Source organism: Narcine bancroftii, chromosome 6 (assembly GCF_036971445.1).
Source record: "Narcine bancroftii isolate sNarBan1 chromosome 6, sNarBan1.hap1, whole genome shotgun sequence".
Lineage (NCBI taxonomy): Eukaryota > Metazoa > Chordata > Chondrichthyes > Torpediniformes > Narcinidae > Narcine > Narcine bancroftii.
The window spans coordinates 8,533,065-8,557,716 of NC_091474.1; the positions used below are offsets into that span (position 1 = coordinate 8,533,065).

General features: G+C 40.0%; 1 protein-coding gene and 1 long non-coding RNA gene across 3 annotated transcripts in view; both read right to left on the bottom strand.

Moving 5' to 3' along the window:
* The window catches only part of LOC138737416 (uncharacterized), a 65,618-nt gene extending 44,810 nt beyond the window's left edge, over nt 1-20,808 (bottom strand). Inside the window, exons 1-2 of one of the 2 annotated variants that reach the window (XR_011340895.1) lie at nt 20,663-20,808; nt 18,061-18,205 (exon numbers count right to left, since the gene is read on the bottom strand). This is a non-coding gene — a long non-coding RNA (uncharacterized lncRNA). The remainder of the gene's footprint in view (nt 1-18,060; nt 18,206-20,662) is intronic. The other variant, XR_011340893.1, reaches the window with a different exon arrangement.
* Nucleotides 20,809-22,936: 2,128 nt separating this feature from the next.
* bhlhe23 (basic helix-loop-helix family, member e23) lies at nt 22,937-23,686 on the bottom strand. The gene has a single exon (XM_069888156.1). The coding sequence runs from the start codon at nt 23,684-23,686 to the stop codon at nt 22,937-22,939; it is 750 nt and encodes a 249-aa protein (XP_069744257.1).
* Nucleotides 23,687-24,652: the final 966 nt, after the last annotated feature.

Sequence of the window (24,652 nt, forward strand, 5' to 3'; positions counted from 1 at the left end):
GCCACACTCATGACCTTTCCTCTGACTGCCACATAATCTGGTGTCTAAGTGTTTGACAGATGAAGGACTTGCTGCTCCTCTCCATCTCATTGAGCAGAAACCTCCAATTCTCTGTCACAAATTCAAGGAGGGATATGGTAGATATTGCTGGAAAATGGGTGAAGAAGTAATTCCTTAACCCATACAATCTGATCAAGGCAGTTCATCAACCTAGTACTGCTTATCCAGTGTAGTAATGGCCCTGGTATGCCATTATCAGCCCATTTTCTAAGACTGTAATGTAGCTCCTTCTGAATGAACTCAGATAACACCCATAAGGGGGAGATACATTGTGCCTAGAACAGGTGATAGACGTCATCGCAGATATCCTTGCAGTTTGCTGAGTGAATTAGCAAAAAAAAAATCAGGCCAGAGGGGACACACTAGGCCAGAAATGCGATCACATTGGAAAATGTGCTCAGAATCATGATGTGTCGGAGATCAGTTCCAAATTGACATGCTGCAGCCGATAGTCAAAATTGTGAGATCACCTCATTATTGTAATTGTTATATTCCACCAATGCAATATCGTTGTTCAGTGCCTTTGTAATTTCAACAGTAATGGGCACAGACTGAATTAAACCACTACTGGCTGAAAACGTGACTACTCACTGCTTGAGATCACGGCTGGAACATATTAAGCACCAGGAGGAGGGTTCAACAAAATGGCTGTCAATCTGTCACAGGAAAAGGCATCTTGATTCCTGGATGTCACTCAATATTATGGTTAGAGATGTGAATGGAAGGGGGAAGAGGACCTCCAGACACCTAAATTAGTCATGGATTGGGATTGAGAGAGGGTGATTCAATGACAGGAGAGAGCCTGGATCTGAGAATCTGGATGCATTGCAAGAATAAATTCATTAATCTCACATCTGTGGTTACTATTGGTGTCAGTGAATTCATGAATGAATATCATCTCCCCAAATGGCAAGACTACAACAATAGCTTCAGCATGCAATCTCTATTAATCTACAAGATAGAACTATTACCTATCACATTTTCCCTCACATCCTAACACACCCACGTGGATCTTTCATTTTACACACAGTTCGCATCAATTCAAACATGGGAGGCATATCACGCAGACACAAAACCCTCTTTCTTTCTGTGATAGCACACTTGGAGCAGACACTGTGATCTGAAAAAGATGCATTGACTATTGCTGAAGGGCTGCCACGAAGTCTGTAACCAGGAACCGTTCAGCGACTGTTGCCGACGATTAGCACCCAGGCAGATGTTGGGGTCAACAGTAGCCAAGAGAAGGTAAAACTGAGCAAATGTTTTGCAATATTGTGAAGGTGGTTAAATTTCATCTATTGTTATTGAACACTTTTAGTCCATTAAACTGTACTGGATCGAAGTCTTCCCACAATCTACTGCATTAGAATTGGACTTAAAATCTCAGTCGTTGAAGGTCAGTATTTATTTGGCAGAGCTACTCATTTGGTTTAGATTGGCAGCAGTATTGGATCTCTTTGAAATCAAATCGCTTGTGCCTCAGCTCTCTGTCCTGTAAAAAGACAAACCCAGTGAGTTATACATATTATAGTTATAAGCCCAGAATCTTTGGTCCTGGAAAGTTACTTGCTCATCACCAGGGATGAATGAATATGAGCAAGGTATTATTTTGGGATGTGTACATTGAGCAAAACTTTGTGTCATATTTTCACATGCGTGGGTTAGCTGTTTTGTTAAGGTTATTTACGATCTTCCTCATTGCCTCAAACAAATGTATGTCATACATCCTCTTGTCTGAATATGACAATTCTATATGAAGTCTAAAAAAAGTGATATCCAAGCAATAACTCATTTGCTATTTCAATTCTATTCCTTAAGAGATAATGATATTAGCAGAGAATTCAAACACAAAATATTTTCTTTGTCCTGAAATTTAGGAATTCTGAAAAATAAAATGTTTAGATTTGTGCATGTGTGCAATCCAAGAAACAACACCCACTTTCCATCTGCTCTGTGATTACTGCTACTTTCCTGACCTTTTCTCCTTACTGGCAGAATACTTTCATATATGGCAACTCATTATACATTTAAATCTCATGCAAAATATGTTATTAATAGAAGAACATGCAATGTTTCCAGTTTCACGCACATAGTTTATTGAATTTTGCCATAGATTGCTGTAATAAGGTATAAATAAACAGACATAGTCCTTTTCAGTGTAAGAGAATCTAAAATCAGAGGAAATAAAGTTAAGAGGAGAGGGGAAAGTTTTTAAAGGAACCTAAGGGGTACCTTGTTGACGTGCTGAGCTACCAAACAAAGAGGTAGATGTGGGTTCAATTCTCACGTTAAAGACATTAAGCTAGGTACATGCACAGGAATGGTTCAGAGGGATATGGGCTGAATAGTGTAATGACGACAACAACCTTGCGCTCAACATCAACGAATTGAAGGAGATGACTGTGGACTTCAGAAGGAAGTCAGGGGAACAAGACCCAGTCCTCATCGAGGGCTCAGTAATGGAGAGGATCAAGAGCTTCAAATTCTTGGGTGTCTACATCTCTGAGGATCTGTCCTGGAGCCTCCATGTTGATGCAAACACAAAGAAGGCTATACTTTGTGGTGTCTGAGAAGATTCGGTATGTCACTGAAGAGTCTCATAAACTTCTACAGGTGTACTGTGGAGAGCATTCTGGATGGTTGCTTCATTGCCTGGTATGGAGGTGCCAACTCTCAGGACAAGAGTAAACTCCAGAGAGTTGTTAACTTGGCCTGCGACATCACAGGCACCAGACTTCATTCCATCAAGGACATCTACATGAGACGGAATCTTAAAAAAGCAGCCTCTATCCTCAAAGACCCCCACCACCCAGGCCTCGCCCTCTTCACTCTGCTACCATTGGGAATAAAATACAGGAGCCTAAAGACGAGTGCTTAGTGGCACAAGGACAACTTTTTTCCCCACTGCCATCAGATTCCTGAATAATCAATGAACGAAAGACACTGCCTGACTTTTTGTGCACTATTATTTTTTTTAATTTATAGCAATGTTGTAGGATGGTTTATAATATGAATGTTTGCTCTACGACGCTGTTGCAAAACCCCAAATTTCATGACAATAAAATCTGATTCTGAATACAAGGGAAAGGGTCTGGCTTGGTTGGCATGGACAAGTTGGGCCAAAGAACCTGCTTCTGGGATGTAGAACTGTGACTTTATAAAAACACACTAAAATTAGAAATTGGCAATTTGGAATTTTTTGACTTGTTTGGTGTTCAATATCATCATTGCTGATCTTTTAAAATCTGTTCCATTTTTCTACATTAGTTGCATATCCCTAGATTCCCTTAATATCTGAATATGTATCCATCTCCTCCTTGAATATACTCAGTCCTCTTAGTTAAAAAATTCACAAGATTAGCCTTTCTCTGGCTAGAGTCAACCCCAAATGGCTGGTGCCTTTTGATTCTAAACAGTTCAGGGAAAGGAAATCATCCTGCATCCATCCTAGTAAATAATGCAATAATTTTGATGAGATCACTGCTCATTGTTCTTAAGAAAATACAAGCCCACTCTACTGAGTCTTTTGTAACAGACTTCAGCAGGGATTTTATCTGAAGGTTGCAAATGGGAATTGGAGTCAGGTGACTCAGGCAATTGGATTTGAAAAGCTCAGATCAGCAGGAAGCTGATTGGGCAATAGAGATCTCGTGACAGAGGGTGGTATTAATTCACTTCAACTCGGCAGTCTAGGGAGATTGGTACTATTGACTGGAGTTCTATGCAGTGCCTGCAGCAGTGAGTAGAAAATTTACAACTAATTAGTTTTTTTTTCTACAATTTCTTTGCTGGATAAATAAACCTCCCATCCCAGGAATCAATCTAGAGAGATCTTTGTTTGTAATCATGAGTGTACAATATTTATCAATTCTGCATATTCTCCCAAGTGTGATCTCAGCAGGGCCCTATAATGGTTCATTGTCTTTCAAGTAAACCTAGCATTGTTTGCCTTCCAGTTGCATGCTGTCAATCATTTGTGTGCATGGCTACCCAATTTCTGTTAAATACAAAACACCTTTCAAACCCTTTCCATTTAAAAACTTGAGTTTAGAATTTTTCTACCAACTGTGGCCCCAGCATCGATCCCTGTGACGCTCATCTAGTCACAGCCTCCCAATGACCTGTTTATTCCCAGTGGAGACACAAGGAGACTACAGATGTTGGAATCTGGAGCTAAACATAATCTGCTGGAGGAACTCAGTGGGTCAAGCAGTGTTAATGGTTAATGTTTTGGGCTGAAACCCTTCATGATGACTGGGAATCTTCAATTTGTTTTCAGCTGATAATTGCTACACTCTGTTTTATCTTTCATCCACAGCCTTCCCCAAGACTGTGCACTGTAATTTTGTTTCATAATTTCCTTACGGTAAATTATATAATCATATAACAATTACACTAAACAGGCCACCTCAGCCCCTCTAGTCTGCACCGATTTAAGTGAACTCCACTAGTCCCACTAGCTCCCTGCCCATAACCCTCCAACCCCCTCACATCCATCCACTTATCCAACCTTCTCTAAAATTACAAAATTGACCCTGCTGCGACCACCTCTTCCGGAAGGTCATTCCACTCAGCCACCGCTCTCTGAGTGAAGAAGCTTCCTCTCATGTTACTTCTAAACTTTTGCCCCCAACCCTTAACTTATGACCCCTCGTTCCAATCTCACCTACCCTCAAGGGAAAGAGCCTATTTGCATCTACTCTGTCTATCCCCCTCATAATTTTAAATACCTCTATCAAATCCACCATCAACCTTCTACGCTCCAATGAATAAAGACCCAGTCTACTCAATCTTTCTTTGTATTATGGAAGAAATTCTGAAAGACCAAATATATCACATCAACTGGTTTGCTCTTACCCATTCTATTAAGTTGCAATCTCAAAAAAATCCAACAGAGTTGTTAAAAATTACTTTCTTTACATAAATCCATGTTGATTCTGATTCTTAATTTTCCAGATTATTATTTTTAAAATTTCCTGCTGCCACATTCTTGATATTAGTTTCAGACATTTGCCTACAGCCTGCTGCTAGGTTAATTGCGCTACAGTTTTCCATTTTCTCTCTCCCTGTTTTCTGAAACAGTGAGGTTATATTTCCCAGTTGCAACATAAGGGAAATGTTTTTTTATTTCTTTAGAATTTTGGAAGATGACATCAGAGGTCCTTGGTTCAAACCTGACGTCCAATTCTATTTGCCTAGAGTTTGAGTCTTCTTTTAAAGAAGGGCTCAGGCCCGAAACATTCGTTCTAGATCTCTACCTTCTCTTGACACTGCATGTCCTGCTAAGTTCCTCCAGCATTTTTGTATTTTTACTCCAATCTCTGTGTCTGCAGAGTTTCGTGTTTCACCATTTTTTCCTTTCCAAGTTTTCCTTGCCTGTCTAATCCGCCATCTGAAATAACGGATTTATCTCCAAAACAGAGATGTTTGGAGATGATTTGGTTACTTAAGTGGTGGTATAAATAAGTATAGGGATGGAAAGATTAAATAAAACTTAGCTTTCTACCAATAGAAGGCATGCAAAAGCAAGCAGATAATATCAACATAGTCCAAGACCTTTCCTAAGCTCTAGATAAAGTATTTTGCTGGGTTTCTGAGAACCCAATGCCACTTTATTCACTTAAACAGAATACGACAGCATTCACCTCATTAAATATCCCGAGGGATTTTGTTTCTCTACGGGCCTTCAATGCTAGACTCTTTTCAATGCAACACCCCATCAATATGCAGGTATCTAGTCTACACAGATGAGAATTCTCTGAATTTACTTATTTAACTTCCCTTGAAAAGAATATGGCCCTTAAGAATGTTTCTCGGAGCTTTTAAAATGTCTGTCAGCTTTTTCCCTCTGGTAAATTCCACTGCCCCGAGTAGAATTCTGGCAAATTCCACTGCCCCGAGTAGAATTCACTGCGTATAAGTCTTCAGCATCTTGAGTAAACTGCTAATGTAACCCAGAACATTGTTATCTCATTTATGTCCCATTTGCATGCTCCAGAATTCTTGATTTTAACAATCTTTAGCTAATTGGTTAAAATATATTTAAGAAAAAGCATACAGCATCCCACCTCTCTATAAAAGCAGTAGAGGATTATCTGATGTAAACAGGAAGGTTCTGATTTATAAAAAAAATGTAATCACAACAAATGACAAGAGATTAAATATGCTGTCTGTCATTTCTGATTACTTGCTCACGAAACTATTAAATTATCTATACTTGTGTAACATTAGCCCCTTTTACACTTGTGCCCCAGTAAATGAGCCATTTAGGAATGGTGTTCTTGCTGTTCACACTTGGCCACGCTTAACTGGGACACTGCACACTTTCACACTTACAAGGAGCCATTCCTGGGGATAGGACTGTCTGAATACAATTCTCAGTTTCACACTTGCTGATTGCAATGGTGACATCTGCCGACGCTGGGGATTGCAGTAGGGGTTGAGGCAGTCTATCTACGACGTGAGATGACGTCATTTCATGCTGGCATTCAGACGATTTTGTTTTCACACTTGACCTTTTCTCAGCTAATTGTCCATTAATTCCTGGAACAACATGTGTGAAAAGGGCTATTGATTCTTTATTACAGCTTCTATCAGCATTTTGCTCTCACCACAGGAAGATTGTTTAAATGTTGTTATGATTTCTTTACCAATCAATACAGATCTCTTTGGAATGCAATGATTTTTACACATGATGTTGAAGTATAGAAAGAGAAAGTTTGTGTTGATCCAGTATCTAATTAAAATGGTTGATAGAAAGCCATTCATTAGAGATGAATTTCAGTGAATTATCACCCCACTTTTCTGCCACAGTATCCAAGAGTCCATTGTCACCAATAGAACACAATTTTTAAAAAACAGACATCTCAGAAACAGGGGTGACTTTCTTTAAGTAATAAACACGTTTTTGTTGGAAGAACTCACTGGGACAACCAGCATCAGTAGGAGAAAAAGAATTGTCAGTGTTTTGCGTCAGAAATCTTCATCAAAATTTTGACTTTTTTTTTCTCTCCCACTGATGCTGCTTTACCCCATTGAGTTCGTCCAGCAGTTTGTTTTTTTGCACCTGATTTAAGCATCTACAGTCTTCGGTGTTTCTTTCTTTTTAATCCTTACATTGATCTGGAATCTAAAAAGATCATACAAAAACCTGCTCTTACTTTTTTCTGTGCACCAAAGCTAAAGATCTTTCCATATGCAGGCACAATGCAATCGTCATGAGTTGTCCTCAGCGAGATATTAAACTGTTCCTGGGCTGTTATTAAATGGTGTTATGTGATTTACTTTTTGCTACCATCACGGATTACAGGTATTATAGTATTTTCTCATTTCACTTGGATACTTTAGGATCCAGGTTACTCATTTTTCCATCCTCCCTCAAGTTTTCTTCCTCTTGGCAGGAGTTGTGTCCTCAGGGTCATTTGTGATGTTTTAAATGATGCTGATGCTGGATGGTTAATCACCCACACTCACGGTGAAATGGCTGTGCTTGTGAGACATGGGACTCCTTTAAATTGAATTAAATAAAGTATCCTGGTACAGACACACAAGATGTGGCCAGGAAAAATAATCAGCTGGTCGGACAGCATCTGTGGAAGAAGAAATAGTGATCATTTCATGTCTGTGTCCCATTGTTTGAACTGGGAAAGAGAGAAACACAAATTAGTTTTAGTGAATAAAGAGAACGTATGTGATTGGATGAGACAAAATGGATTAATGCCAGCAATTACCAACATTAAGTTTTTTTTTTAATCGATGTGCCTGAGTTGTTAATGGTGGTGGGATCTGCCCTTTGGGCTACACTTATAAAAGTAGGATTAAAAATTGCAACAACATGATATAAAAACATGATGGGGAATGGTGAAAAAGCAGGTCAGGCCACATCCATGGAAAGGAAAGAGTGAAGGGCAGGAAGGTTGGCGTAGCGATTAGTGAAACGCCTTTACAGTGCCTGTGATCGGGATTGGGGTTTGAATCCTCTGCTGCCTGTAAGGAGTTTGTACATTCTCCCCATGTCTACATGGGTTTTCTTCCACCGTTCAAAATGTACCAGGGGTGTAGGTTAATGGGGTATAAATTGGGTGGCACAGATTCATGGGCTGAAATGGCCTGTCATTGTGCTGAATGTCTAAATAAGTTTTTTTTAAATAACATCGCATAAAAGACAGCTTGCTGGGTTGTTTATTTTTCAGTGAAGTTCAGTTAGAATTATGCACAGGAATCCAGGAAAGTAAATCATAGATTAATTTTGTTTTCCTACTGAAATGATTGGAGAATTATTGTCCACCAGATAACTGATCACCTAGTGGGATGGGCTGATCTTTGGCTGTTCAATGTATCACTTCTGACAAAAGATGACATTAACGAGCAAGATTTGAGGCCATTGCCAGGTGCATCAAGCGAAAAGTGACCCTCTGATACATCTATAGTGAAATGTGAAGAATGAAATTAAAATACTGTTACTATAAATCCAACTTAAAACGAGCATGAAGCCAATTGTGCAGTCTATCCTCTCAGTCAGTATAATTAAAAGTTGGCTGTAAATACTGGATGTTCACATCCCAAGAATGCATCTTAATGTACAGCTACATTAAGGGTTGTTAGAAAGGGAGTGCCGTCTGGAGGTAAAACGGTATTGGAGAATTTGACCACATATAAATTACAAGCAAGATAAATAGAATTCATAATGCAATGTAAATAACTCCATATTTTACTGATTTTAGATGCAAGGGACATTAATTTTGAGTAATCATGTGACTATTAATAGAGCGGTAGGAAATGATACCTTTTCACACTATTAAAATACAGTGAAACTCATCCATCATTATGTTGACATTTAATTGTACTAATGAGGAGATAATTCCATGAAAGAATACAATCTATGTTTGATTGTTTTCAAATTAATACAGCATTAGAAACTGTCACGGAAATTGGTTTAATAGCTCTTAGTAGTTGCAGTTAGACCTTGTAACATAAATGCCCATGGACGGGTCATTTGACCTGAGGCTAAATTTGAATCTTCTAGATAGCTGCTGTGATATTTCAGGGTGGCAGTTGATGCTGGGCTCCTTGAAAACCTTAGTTCAGGATTCATATTGGTACAATAAGTGGAGCAGAAGACATTTATACTGAAATAACATACCAAATTTCTCACCAGAACGTGCTTCAGTGAGGACAAACTTAAACATTTTAAAACCAATCTTGTGAGAATGTTCAGCAAGAATAAAAATAGTTCATAGAAATGATGATTTGTTTTAGCTATGAATTTCTTGTGTATTATTCTCACAGCATTTTGCAAAATGCCCAAAACATCCTTCATTTTAAAGTGTCTTTCCTCGCTATGTTATTTTCAATTATAATCTTATTACAATGCTTCTATACATGTACAATTGTATAGCATCTTCAAGTACAGAATCCCTGTAAGTGCTGAACATGGTTATTATGGTATCTAATAACCTCAAATTTACATGAATATCAATGTTACTCCAAGGGTTAACAGTATCTAAAGATGCCTAATGCCAAAGGACCCTATCCATAGAATAGGGTATAAATGAACTTGCATTAAGCCTGATGCCTCAGCACGTGGCAAAGATCTCTGAATGACTGGCATTTTATCAATAGAGCTCGATCCTCCACTTAAGGTATAGCACGTCCTGTATTTACTAGAATGAAAACTGCAACTGCTGGAAATCCAAAACAAAAGCACAAAATGCTGGAACATGCAACAGCATTGAAGGAGAGAGCAACAAGACATCAGGTCAATGGCCTTTCATCAGAAGTGGAAAACTCAGCATTGTAGGTGAGAGTAAAGGAGACGGGTGAAAAGAACAATAAAATCTGTTCAAGGTTGTACAATATCCACTGAAACCTCGTTAGAACGAGATTCATTAATCCGCAGAATCCTTATAGGGCAGGTGTCTGTGGACCCAAACTTTGCAAATAAGTTGATTAAAATTCAGAATCCCAATATTAAAAGAATGCTCTTCCTTTCTTTCATTGAAATTGTTAGTTATAGAGAGCGGATCCTTCGAAAGCTGGTAATATCTGGGTTTGATTTTCCGTGGGCACTCTGACATATGCATCTGTTCCGCGACTCGGCTGTAACGTGGCATGAAATCTTGGACCCCAACTACTGTGTTCTAACGAGGTTTTACTGTATAAGCGTGTCATTACCTTAAAACCAACAGTTACAGAAAGGAACAAATTAAAACTGGAGTAATATTTGTGCATTGCAGACACACTCTCTGATTTTCCACATTTAATTGCATATTTGTACTTGCCTTGCATTGTTCCAGCTTCTGAGCAGAAGTCATGCTGAGACCACTGGAATTGTTAAATCGTGGACCAACATTTCCTACATCAGTCTGCACCTTTTCCCTTCTTGTCTACCATACGTAAGAGCTTCGCACTCCATGTATTTATTTTAACTTTCTATTGCAAAGTTCTTATCCACTTCAACTTGGATAAAAACACAAAATATGAAAAGTATACTGAAAGTACAGAGCTGTGATGGAGATGACTACTCGATGTCACACTCAACCAAAAGTCCATTTCATTTCTTTTGAGGATGAATTAAATTAATCTGCCAGAGGATTTATTATTAAAGCAAATTACACTGATGACAAGGAGGAATATTGGCAAGGTTACATTATTTTTATAAAGTAGACACTTTTGAAAGTATTGAAAAGTTCTCCTGGATGGTAATTGCTATGTACATCTCAGACAACATGTTCCTATGTGGACATCATGTAAAAATAGAGGGCATCATTTTACCTAACAAACTATAGAGTGCAGAACAATAACAGGGATGTTCAAATGTTCCCATCACCAGAACAAACCTGGCAGAATCCTGGAGGACATAACAGATCAGATGTTAAGATTCAATGTGCTCTGCATTATCATGAGACTCATCATTTTCCACCAGCTTCATACTAAATCAGGGCTTCCCAAACCTTTTGGGTACAGAACCTTTTTGGGGAGCACTTGGAAATTGCAGAACTCCAATTGTCAATTACAGTTTAAAAGACCTGGCATATAGACAAGGATAGTAAGAAAGTAAATAAACTCACCAGGAGCGGATTAACTTCTACCTGGGCCCAAGGCTGAGCTTTAGTAAGGCCCCCCTGACCTTGCCTCACCACAGGCTTGGGCTTCCCCTTGCTCCCTGCCATATTCCGAGTTGCCCCCACGGCCCCTCACTCCCCACCATGGCCCAGGTCTCTCCCCCCACCCCCACCCCCCACCACAACCCCCGCCACGGGCCTGGGCTACCCCCAGCACCTCTCACTCCCCACCACAGGCCGAGCTAACCTTGCCCCCTCTTGTTCCCCGTCACGGCCCAGGCCACCCCTGCCACATTAGACACCGCCAGCTGTGCACCCCTTCTGTTGTTCTCTTACCGCAGGCTGGACACCAGTATTTCGGAGCCCCCTCCTCGCACACCACAAATATTCAAGGTGCCTCCGCCAGCTTCCAGAAACCATCGAACACGTCATCATGGCAACAGGGCGGAGCTGACTTTGGCCCCCCTTTACCGTTCACCTGTGCCGATTGTTATTACTCCCTATCATTTCTTCCACGGAACATCTAAGCCTTTGGGAAACACTGCAGTAAACAGTGGAGGAGGGAGAGGGCAGCCTAGCCTATCTCTTTCTAACTTGTATGTGTGCACCCAAGTTATCTGGTTGTAGCAGCAATGAACAGAGCTCTAATACTTCATTCACCAACAGAGCTCATCTTGACTTCCTCTTCTCTGATCACTATATGAGCATGGGCCCAGTATTAAAGCAAAACAAACAGAAAATAAAGATTCCAAACTAATTTATAACAGAAAGCAAACAAATTTACATTAAAAATAAGCTACTGATTCTTCCATGTGCTCGTAAAGTTATTGTCTCATTTTGAGCTTGACGTAGTATTGTCCAATGTTGCATGTGGATTGGTGGAAGAATGTTGACTTTGGCCTAGAATGGCATCTCTGGCAGCACACTGCTCCTTGTTGGGATGTGATACAGTAGTCTGGGGTTGATGACTGACAGCCAAAGGCATTGGTGAACTGGCTGATTTGAAACGTGAGAGGACACTTCAATAATCTTTAAGAGAAGTGATTTCTGGACTTTAGTCAGGTCCTTGGATAGGAAAGGCACAGAGGGATGAGACCTAATGCATGCAAATAGAAATACATCACACTCAGCATGGCCCTTGACACTGCCGAACTCTGCTTTGACTTTGTAACATGCTGCAAATCTCTCCATACACTTTTAAACTACTGTTGTGCCAGCTGTCTGGACTTGATCAGTCTTGAGCACGTGCATGTCACTTCCATTGCAATGTGGCTTCTGCCTGCATTGCAACAGAAGCCAAGATACCAACTGTGAGGTGCTGCATTATATCTGCGTCCACTAGAATGATGATGAAGGGGTCTCCGACTTGAAATGTATCTCCATTTCTCTTTCCACAAATACTCCCTGAACAACTGAGTGTTTCCAGTACTTTGTTTTTATTTCAATCAGGCGTGGAGTCCTGAGACAACATCATGATGTATGGCAAAATTTGGTGAGAGAGTAAAATTAAAAGATGTCAATGCATTGAATGAAAATTAACCCCGTTACAAACAGAAATTGGTGGCATACAAGGTTAAATACTTTCACAGCATTGAGGAAAATAATCAATTCCTCCCGTTAATTAATTCAGGACAAATTAATGATGTTCTGTAATCTACTGGTTTCTTCTGTTCATTGCTGGTAACAAATAATTCTATTTCATTCAGTAATGAATGAATAAGAAATTAATTGCTATAAATTATTTCTAAAAAGATTATTGTTTGGTCAGTTTTACTCAAGGGATATAGTTTATACCAGGAGAGTAATCTATTATGACAACCTTAAATATTTGGACATGGACCCTTGGATTAGAAGAACAAGGAGTTTACAGTGACAAAATAATTGGAAGAATGGGTAGTAAAATGAACCTAACTGCTTCACGTTTTGGGCTTATTTCTCCTTACATCAGCTGAAGTCTAGCTTTTAAAATTCTAGGCTCAATATTTAACACATTAATTAAAACTCATAACATGATACTGAGCTTGATCACATTATTTCCTACACTGTTATGTGATTCTAGACCATTGGTTCTTGCATTCAACTGTGTGAACACCCCCTTCCATTGAGGCTTTATCTTGGGCCAGACTGAATCGATTCAGTATTTCCCAAAGACTTGGACCTTAACCATGACTGAATTTCCATATCATAATTATTTGACTAAAAGAACCATTCACCCATCATTTAATACACAATTAGGGATGCCTGGCTATGAATATATCATTTTATCTCAGAAGCAATAAAAGCCAACACTCCTTTTTCTGAGAATGAAAAAGGTCAGGTCATGTGCACTTTGTGAGTACATTTGTAAAGTTATAGGGCTACTGGGTTGCTGGAGCAGTAATGCAGTGAAATGTCCAAAGGACAGGGGTTGGATAAAGCCTCAGCAAGGATTGTGAGGTTCTCGATCATCTGTTGGGTAAAAGTGTCCAGGTTATGATCTGATGATGGGAGTGGGGTGGGGCAGGTGTCAGGGGATCCAATCCAATGTGCAGATGAAGGAATCCACAGCAAGGAATGAGTACAGAAAAGCAAGGAGAAATGTCTGGAGGTAGTCCCAGATATCAACCTCCAAGGTCCCACACAGATCCCCTTCAAATCGTGCTGGAGCAAGTCTCACATTCAATGTTAAAACTTGTGTGCATGTGCGTGGGGCCTGGTGCCACTTAGAGACCACCAAATTTGCTTTGTGGAAGAGCCACCACCTATATCACAACTCCTTCCCTTTACAACACTTTGTGACCTGTCTTGCAGTTCTAACATTTTCTATCTTTATTGTCACATCAAACATTCAGAGTAAAACCTCTATTATTCTGAATTCAATTGACCAGCAGCCTCAAGCAACCAGCAAAACAAAAACCAGAGAAAATAAATAAGAAAAAAATCATAGGTTTAAAATTGGCGTACCTCACCACCAGTTCGCCCATCACGCAACAGGCAATCTCAAGCAACTGGAAAATGCATTTAACTGGCATCTACCAATCCCCATAGATGTTAGATACTACTTTTTTACTGTTCGTAAAATAATTCTTACAATAAGAAGTGGTTACAGTAAATGTTTACCTAAAAATAAGGAATTGTAATAGCTCAAGAACATGTTGAGATTTGTAGCCTTGGCATATGAGGAATTGAAGACCAGGACAAAGATTTCTGGAACAGTTATTTAGAAAACCTAAATTATATAGTCAGAGACTTTTTATTAATTGTCAGTTTAAGACAAGCAGATCTTTGGATGGTTGTGATAGTACAGATCTATCACCAATGTACATAGTGTATATAGTTACTGTACCTAGACTGTGCTTACAGCGATTGGCTGAGAGCTAAGCCACACCTATTGTTTGGGCCTTAAAGGGTTGTGTCCCTAGCCAGGTCGGATCATTCCGGACTGGTCGGCCACCTGTGAAGAGCTCCGGTCTTTTGCTAATAAAAGCCTTGGTTTGGATCAACAAGTCTTTGGTTCTTTCGACGAGCTCTACAATGGTGTCAACAACAATGGGTCATTTCAATATCATGCAACTTTTCTCTGAGAAAGTATTTTAATGGGTTTTCTATGAGAGAAGAACTGTGTTGTTTATTCTGCTAAGGTAAAATTCCTGTGGGGTTTCTTTACATTATCCATTTAGACAAAATAATAAGTACATGCTTTTGTGCCTCAAGTGAAAAGTTAATGTCATCTAACATTCTACATGGAGGTAAAAACAAAAGAGGAATCATAAAATAAATCACAATTTAGACTGTATATCTCAATGAAAAACCATATGCTGTTCTAAAACCATGGAATTGATGTTAATTTTGTTTTCTTCCCCACTTTTTTATATCTGGAAGTAGCAATAATGTGAGAATCCACAATGGGCTTTTGATTATAGATGTGACCCAGAATTCTTTGGAAGCTTATGGCATTACCAAGGTCCATCAACTTCTCAGATAGCTCAAAGATTCCAGGAACATACAGTGTGAAGTGATTTCACACTTACTTTTACCCAATTTCCTTCACCAAATTGCCTAACCTATTACGCATAACTTTCCTTCCCGTTAAAATATGGAAGTTATTTAACTACCACCTCACATTGTGTTGCTTACATGTAGACCATTAAAATTGCACTGATAATTAGATATCAGAACTTATCAGGTTAGAATAAAGAACTCAAATTTACATTGGTGGAAGGGTATGAAATTTAATTCCTGTAAACGTAATGTCATTCTACTCATGTGCGATCATGAACAGAACACACATAGGTGCAAGCGAACCATCAATGTGACTGCTTTCCTCATTCTCATTTGTTGGCTCTTCTGCTCTCTAACAAATATAAAGTAATTGGATGGAGTTCTCTTCCATCATACAGGTCTCTCTTTTCTGTACAGTTGACCAGATAGTCTACTGCAGTAAATTGTATTTGCAGTTTCCCCTTCACGTAGATGATTGTCTGACGAGCCACTCGACACAGAGCATGCGGAGTTTGCATTGGTTTACCATCACAGTTCAAAAGCAGTTTTCTATATTCCTCATTTCTAGTCAGTTAAGCAGTGAGACAATTAACCAGATGTAGCTTCAAGGTCAGGTCAAATCACATCAGTGAATGGTGGCAGTGGTGAGTGTGTCAGCTTTTATACCAAATGTTAATCTAAGTCCCTTAACCCATAAGGCATGCTGGTACAACAAATTCTGGTCAGGACTGCTCATATACAGCATACAGCCAAAGTAGAAAACACAAACCCTCATCGAGAACTCCCCTAGCTTTATTGCATTTCAATCAAGCCTTTACAAGCAGTGCCAATTAATGTAGAAAATACTAATTATCAATACAAAACATAGATGATTAAAAAGGACAAAATTCATAGTCTTGAAATGTATTGGCTTCAGTCAGTGACCAAATTACTCACTGCTATCCACATGTTTTGTTAATTACAGTTTCCAATTGAGCAATTACAGTTTCCTAGAATTAAACTGACCTGCATGTTTAACCAAACTTCTACTGAGAGCTGGTGCTTCTTTGAGTCCTTGTGCATGTTTACGAATTTTCATCCAAATTTTGGTCAACAAGCTATTGCACCAAAATTTGGACTTCTATTAACCTAAAGCATTTTCTGCATTGTACTGTGCAAGGACATTAAAATGATAGATGAATGGCCTGAACTGGCATGCAAAGCATTGCTTTTCTTTCAAGAGACAACCACTTCCTTTGTCTGCAGGTCAACAGATGTGTACAGCAAGTGTCAAAGATTGTGCCTGAACATGGGAAACAAAACAGATTGTAGATGCTGGCAAACTGGAGCAACGCACAAAATACTGGAAGAAGTCAGCAGGTCTGGCGGTGTCCACGGAAGGCAAAAGATAGTCAACGTTTCGGGAAGGCTTTTGACCCAAAGTGTTGCCTGTTGCCTGATCTGCTGAGTTCCTCCAGCATGAAACATGTGCTTGAGTGATAGGAATGGCAGGACATTCAAATGTAAGCCTTCCAGACATTCTAACTGTCAGGGTACACAGTGAATCTTACAAACATTAGGCATGAACTCTGATGGATAAGGGATCGTTGGAGCTGAAGAATGGATGTATGATGGAGTATTATCTGAAGCTTGTGGTTCAGTTGTAGGATATGATATTTATAGATATATTCATGGATCTTGACCATAGATTGAGGCTATTAACTAAGCAACCAAAAATGGCAGTGCTGCTGTAATGGAAGTGCTGCCATGGACCCACGGAGAACAGGAAGCGGGGACAAAGGACTCCCATGGGGTCCAAACACCCAGCCTGACTGCCATCAGCTTAGTACAGGTTTTGAGTGGCCCGTTACAGGAGCCAGGGGTAGTTTTATTTAAAATCCTGCGACCACAGGGTCTGCACCCAAGTTGGCGGTGCCTATGATCGGCAGCAGCCACAAGGGGTTGCAGACTCCAGGGAAGCAGAGGACTGGGGCAGAGCACCAGAAAATGGGGCGACCAACTCCCCACCCCCTGTCTGAGAAGGAGAAGAAGAGGAGACGACCTATGGGACAGTGACTGTGGCGGACCAGTGAGGGGTTCTGCCACTGAAGGAACCACACAGGTGGCGGGCTGCTGGTGACCCGAGGTGAGGAAACCGTGAGGAGTCTGCGGGCTGCTGGAGAATGCGGTCAAGGGACAACCGCTGGAGACTGGCTCGAAACTCGCTGAAGAGATACCAGTTATCAGAACCAGGATGCGAGTGGGTGCTGAGGACGCTAAGGGTCCCTAATTCCATTAAGGGTTCGGATCTGGAGCTCGGGTTGCTAACTGTTTGGAATGGATTCTGTGTCTGCGGAGGCTGCAGGAACGCTGGAGGCGAATCCACGGACACTCAGTGACTCCGGGGAGACTCTCTTTTTCTAACTGCAAAAGGTACTTCAGGCAATTTCTGCTGATGGCGAATCTGTCTGTTTTAGAGCAGACAGAAGCGATATCATGGAATATGACATTGTTTTTATTACATGATAATAAATTGAATCTTGAATCTGGAATCTTTTGCTGCACTAAATCCAGCTTTTTGAGCAATTAGAGAGTTCTTCCTGCAGATACATTTGCTTCCTTCTCAAAGCCTACAGGTACCTGTAGTGTAAAACCTGTGGTGCCTGGTATTTCTATTGTGTCATTACTATATCTTTTCCTGTATCGGACTAGACACCATCAACAGGTTTTCAAGATTGTGGAGTGGCTTTAATTCATGTGAGGCACTCAAAACCTGATGCAGCGTCGTTGGCACTGGCTGATTACAGCAACCATGCAAAAGAGTAGGCAGTGTGAAGTTAGTGAACGGGCTGCCTCAAAAACAGTTGTGATCCAAGGCCCACTTTTAAGGGGAAATCAAATCTAACCCTTTCAATCTCAACACAATAATAAAACAGATTTGACCCCCCCACCCCCAAGAGTAAAACTCTTTACTTACTTTTTAAAAAGATTAGGCAGGCCTTACTATTTTCCCATTTTTGCTTCTGAATTTAACCGGTCAGTACATTTCTTATTCCTTTCAAGCAGGAGAGTTGGCCAGTGCTTTGTCTTTTGGTTTGATTTCAAGCGGTATTTTTTTTTCCCTGGAGATATAGGAGACAGCTGATGCTGGAATTTGGAGCAAATGGCAAAAGGAATTCAGCAAATCATTCAGCATCTGTGGAGGCAACAGGCAATTTCAAATTGCGCTCCTGTTGTAGGGTATTAAGGAAACAGCAGGCATCCCTCTACATCCACATGTGCCTCACTTGCTGTGCATCCGTCTGATTTCATCCTCATCAGTTTGTGGAAATTAGCTGATTAATTGAAATGGCCTGTGCAACACACCCACTCTAATCCTCTTACGCAGAGAGATTTTAATATTCCTTTAAAAACAGGTTAAAAGGCTCAGCAGCTCAAAGCAAATAGATTTTTTTCCTCTGTTATGCATATGCTGATCAATAGCACCTACCTTCAATTTTAGCCAGAGATCCATGTGATTTTATCAAGGGCACAACAGACAGATAAAGTATGAGTGGGATAGGGAATTGAAGTGGCAGATGATCAGAAGCTCTGGGGGACTTACACAGTCTGAATGTAAGAGATCTACAATCACCCAATTTGCAATTGGCTACTCCATTGTAAAGGAGACCACACTGTGAACATTGAATGTAGTAAAGTAGATTGAAGGACGTGCAAGTGAATTATTGCTTCACCTGGAAAGACTGTTTGGATCCCTGGAAGTTGGGGAGGGAATAGGTGCAAGATAGGAATTGCATCATCTATGCTTTTATGGGAAAGCACTGAAGATGTCCCACATTCTTTGCAACTGAAGCCCAACTTGTTTTCTCTTCCCAAAACTGACCAATGGTCACAGAAATGTTAGCTTTTTCTCTTTCCACATAAGGTTGCTTGACCCACTGAATGGTTCCTGCATTTTCTATTTACAGTTAAGTACAGATTAGGGTTTTTCTTTAATTTTATTCATTCTTAAGTTTTTTAAATAAATTCCTATAACTGTAAACTTTTTCTGAAATTGTTTTAATCTCTTTTAAATTTCATTTAAACCTATTACAAGTTCTTAACTATGCGATGTTTAGTATCAGTTTATGAAGACCATTTAATGTGTGAGTGGCCAAAAGGCCTTGCGATCTGCCCTTGGGACAGTTACCACGCACTTTGCCATCTATGTCCATATAGGTCCAGAGTTCAATTTAATCCTCAGGGTTACAAAAATAAGCTTCAAGTCTTGGGTGGGGTGAATTTGACTAGCAGTTCAACCAGAAGAAGAGCTATCAGGCCTCACGTTTCAGCCCAATAACCTATCGGCAGAACTCTTCAGGTGAAGGGTCATAGTCTGAAGAATTGATTGTTTCCCCATCTGAAGATCTGCAAAATACTTCCAGCATTTTTTGCTGCATTAATTGAATAGAACATCCAGATCAATGCTCAGTTTACAAGGTCATTGGAATTACAAGAGGTCAGGACCTCAATTTCCACAGATTAATGTCTCACTGTAAAAATGGAAGGGTCCAAGGGAAATGACAATGGAGAAAGAATGAGCCCTGTATGAACATTAGTTGCATTTTAATTTGACTGTTTTAATGGAGCAGCAGAATATAAAACTTGCCCTATTGTGTTTAAAGGTTCCATATCAATTGGGTCTTATGATTAAATTTAATCAGTGGTAATGTTTCCTCTCATCTACAATTTGAAAGCTGATGTCTTAAATGTTTTGTTGCTTTACATCCTTAACTAATTCCACTGCATATCAACTTCTATAGTTTTACTGAGATCTTATTCTTCCATTTCAAAAGGACTAAAACAGAAAAAAATCATACATTCTCATTTATCTTTCCCATTTTGAAATAAATTATACATAATTTGTATCTATTTACACCGCATACAATGTTTATGTATAAACTTTCAAAATTAAAGTCATCAAATTATAATAATTGTGGTGCAATTCAAAATTCAACAGTTCATTGAAAAATTATGCAAATGTATTTTCTTTAATGGTACAAGATTTTCCAAGAAGCCTTCATTTCCCCTGGAGATAATTACAATAATATATATTACGATTATTTTTGACATCACGAAATGTGCGAGAATTATATAATCACGACAAGATTTCATTTTTTTTTAAAACTCTGCTTGGTAAAATTCATTACTTGTGGCCAACAGTTCTAAACAGAACCTCAGGCATTCAGCTGGTGCAGCTGCCGGAATCTAGCAGTAATATGCTGGGGAATCAACTCTTTTAAGGTTACTCAAGGAATTATAGAGGAAAGTTGTAGGAGGGAAAAGATAAAGTTAATTTATGTTTGATAGTTATTTGCTTAATGCTATTGTTTTAAACATTTACAGATGTCTTAGTTAAGTTTGGTTTAATTTTTTAAAATGTCATTTTAAATAATGCGATTCGATCTTAATTTATGTTAAATGTTTGAATGTCAGCAACATTTAGCAATTATTAAAAATAAAATACTATTAAGCATATCCTCCGGCCCAACTGATCCAAGGTAGTCCAGGGCTTTTTTTTTGAGATGGGGCCTACTTACAGTGTCAACTTGGACTGTCACAGTTGCCATTTCAGGAATCAAAGCCAGCAAGATTGGACATCCAGACCAGCTAAGTATAGGCATAGTCTGAAGCAGATGATTCTGGGTTGGGTCTAAGTCAGAGTTTTGACCCTACATGAATAAACAGAACTTTATACTGTGCAGTAGAACACACATACAAACAAAATTCAGCATGACTGGATAGTAAACACCAGCATCTTAAATGGAATTATGACATCACAGAGATACTTATATGGAGTATTTCATGCACCATCAGTTATCTTTTTAAGTGTTGTGAGAATCTAGTATGCAGGCCAAAACATCCTTTGATGTTTGTGTTAAAAATGTTGAATGTTAGTGTATCTCAGTACAATAAAACCAAATTACTCCTACATACAGAAAAACATTCCATTAGTTCTGTATCATATGTACATAAAATGGTAATATTTCTACACTAACCTGCAGCATGTGTACAATCGACGCACTTTGGAGCAAAAATGTTAGACATTAGTTGCATGGGTTTGTGTTAAATTGGTAACATTTTCTTCTTAAAACAAAATACCCATAAAATCATATTACAATTGATGTTAAAAAAAATATGGACACTGTTTTCTCTAACTTTCGTTTCTCTGCTCAATACTGCCTACAACTAATATTTCTGAACACAGCCCAGTTTCTGAATTCTACAACATTAACAAGGTATCCCGGATACAGAGGGACATCTGGAGCAACAAGATCCGAGAATACTTCTGGAATTCCCTGAATTCTGCCAACTCAATGCTCCTGTTCCAACCACCGGATTAAATAGCACACAATAAATAAATATTGAGTTTTAGCTTTAATTAATTTGGCTTAAACTAAAATTGAAATAGATATAACTAAATACAAATTCGCATGCTGAACAAATACAGCCCAGTGTCTTGTGGTCAAAAGATTCAACCCGAGAAACATTGACGACATTGCATTTAACAGTTCAGGTACAATTCAAGTTAAGAAGTGAACATTGCAGTCATAGTAAAATCGCCCAAGCATTGCATGTACAGATACTGTTCCTTTTGAGATCTTGCCCTTTCTCAACAAATCAGCATCGTTTGTGTTTTTTTTGATGGGTTGTTGTCCAAACTCACGTTAAAACACTTCATAACTTGGCACGAGAGGCGATTTTACCCCAAAGACAGGGAAACGTGTGCCTTTTGCCAGGACCTTCGTCCAACAAGCTACCTGTGATAAGGATGCGTCACGTTCTCGATTATACAGCATTCAACTTTCTCCTAAAGATTTCATAGCCAAAACGTCCACTTAAGCACAATAAATGTCAATTGCTTGATATCAAAAGCACAATTAATACAAATATATGCAATGAATCCATATGAAGTCATTCTTTCTTGAGATTTTGATTAAAGCAGGTCGTTTCCCCAGCTAATCCAGTTTAAAAGTTAGGATAAAATGAGACCAGCCATTCAATAACATGGAGAATCATAACAGGCAAATATCATTCATCGAAGAATATTATTCATTTCAAAGCAAGTCAAGCCAACAAATAAGGTCAACAACCACGTATTTTGTTCTCTTCAATTTATTCGATTAAATACATATACATGAACGAAGCAGTTGATGGTTGAGCAGAACAAATTTAAGGGATTTGCGAAATATATTGGTACTCTTTTCAATGGTAAAGTAAAGAACATCGGCGCAAATAATGTTGGTCTAAACAACGCCTATTAAGTGGATGGGCCCGTGGGATTTACTCCTATGTCCGACACAATCATTCTCCTCAAAGGCGGGATTCGCACATTCCTCCCTTAGCGGAGACGTTTCCCATCGACCTCCAACGTGCGCAGAGTTCATGTGACAAAATATCGGATTGGGCTTCGGCAGAACGAGAAGCGCCTCTGTCTTCAACAGCTTGATTTGTGATAACGTGTCGGCAGATTTAATGGGAAAATCAACCTCTTATCTTGAGATCATGGCGTAATGGTGCATAGTTAACAACTGTTGAATGCAGTGATTTATAAGACGATAAAAAAGTAACTCACAGGTTCCGGAATGAAAGTCTTTGATGAGCCATTTATCCATCTATTCATTATCGATTGATCACATTCTACAAACAGGCAAGTCGGGGGTGGGGTAGGTGTGTGAAAACTCCCGCAGAAGAAATGCTTATCTGGAGACAACCTGTGTTGTTGATTCGAAAGGGGGAACAAAAAAGAAAGGTTCATAGATCCACAGCTGAATGGACGTGGAAATGGATGGATGAACGGAACGACACATTGATTAAGGCTTGTCGTTACAGTGTTTGCAAAGACTTGAGGGTGTTCCTGTGTACACGGCGCATTTGTCCGGACAAGATGCGATAGAAGTGCCTGTGAATGGATAAACAACAGCCTGGCCAAAGGAGCTGAGAGTGTTAGTCAGGGCAGCTGCAGATGGAATAGGTCCTGTCAGGGCCTGGCCCTGGTTCAAATACGCTACCAGCCGCCTCATTTCATCCAAAGCCTGAGCTTGCATCAGGATGTAGTTTTTCGCCAAAAGCAAAGTGGCAATTTTGGACAGTTTTCTCACCGATGGGCTGTGAGCATAGGGAATCACGGATCTCAGGCCATCCAGGGCATCGTTTAAATCGTGCATTCTTCTCCTCTCCCTTGCGTTTATACTTAGCCTGAGCGAGCGGGGCTCTTTGCCTTTCTTGCCAATTGAACTTTTTAATTTGCCCTCGTTGTCACTCCCTGGATTCCTCGCGCTCCCGCCTGATCGACCGTCGCTATCTTCTTCGTCTGCTGTCTGCTCCTCGCTGCTTTCTGTGGCCTTTGGATTCTGACCGATGGTGTATGCAGTGCAGCTTTGTCCAGCCCAGCTCTGTCGGTTTTCAGCACCACGGCTAGTGCCACTGTAGCTGAATGCAGATTGGCCGTAGCGTTGGGGCAGATCAATATATGTGTCATTGACAATGGAATTGAACTCGTCCCTCCCTTTGACAGAGATATTTGCGGTGTTGTGAAATAGATCTCCTTCCGCAACGTTCATGTTTTAGAATCAGTCACTTGAACCAAACGAATTGCTGCTCTTGGTCTTTCTGGAGGGTTGATTGTGCAGCGTTTTGAAAGAAGAAGCCCACAGCTGCTGTGCGTGGCAGCGAGGCGACTCCTTCTCCAGTGTGTCCTGGCACCGGGAGGGATGTGGCTCACTTTCTCTCCCACTTTCAGGTTATTACAGAGATTCGCCTGTTGGGACATGCCGTCCATCCAATCAGGAAGGCGCTTTAATTAATAGGATTAACCCGTTTTGAAGGAAAAGGAAGGCAGCTGCCAATACTGTCGGCTCAGTTGGGTCCACTCTAATCTAAGCACATGCATACGCGCCCAAAGTCTGATGGCCAACATAAGCTGGTTTCAGTCATCCCAACATTTCCATCACGTTACCGACCAAGCCACAAATTCCATCGCCGGGGTCAAGCGGCTCTTCCAATTGCTTGTACACACGTGTAAGGAGAAGGCAAATTGCGAAAACTTAGAGATAAAAAATTACAACTCCGGTGACCTATTTACTTCACTGTTCGCACAAGGCCAGGGTTAATTTGTTTTTAAAGTTCTATTTGAAATTCTTTATCGGTCCATTTGCGGTTCTGTGGGTCGGGGAAATGACGCCGAAAGGTTGCATTTGTGTTGGTGAAAGATGCATGGCAGAAGCGTGGCAAGGTCTATGTTCGATCTAATTATCCGGCAGGGTTAAATGCAGGAACCCAGCAACAATCTAGACCCGTTTCAAACATCTTCTAGCTGAGCATTTTTAAAAGAGGAATCGTGCTCTTGTCCAAAGGCCGTGGTTTTGGTGGTCATTTTAAAGCAAAATCAATTCCACTGAAGGACAGCAATGATTTCTGCCAGACGAGTTCGTTTTACCTGGGTATGATGCTCAGGTCCGGCGAAGTAAAGCTGTCATTGGTTAGGAACGTTGCAGCAGTCGGGCGTTGGGTTGGCAGCGTTAATTGTA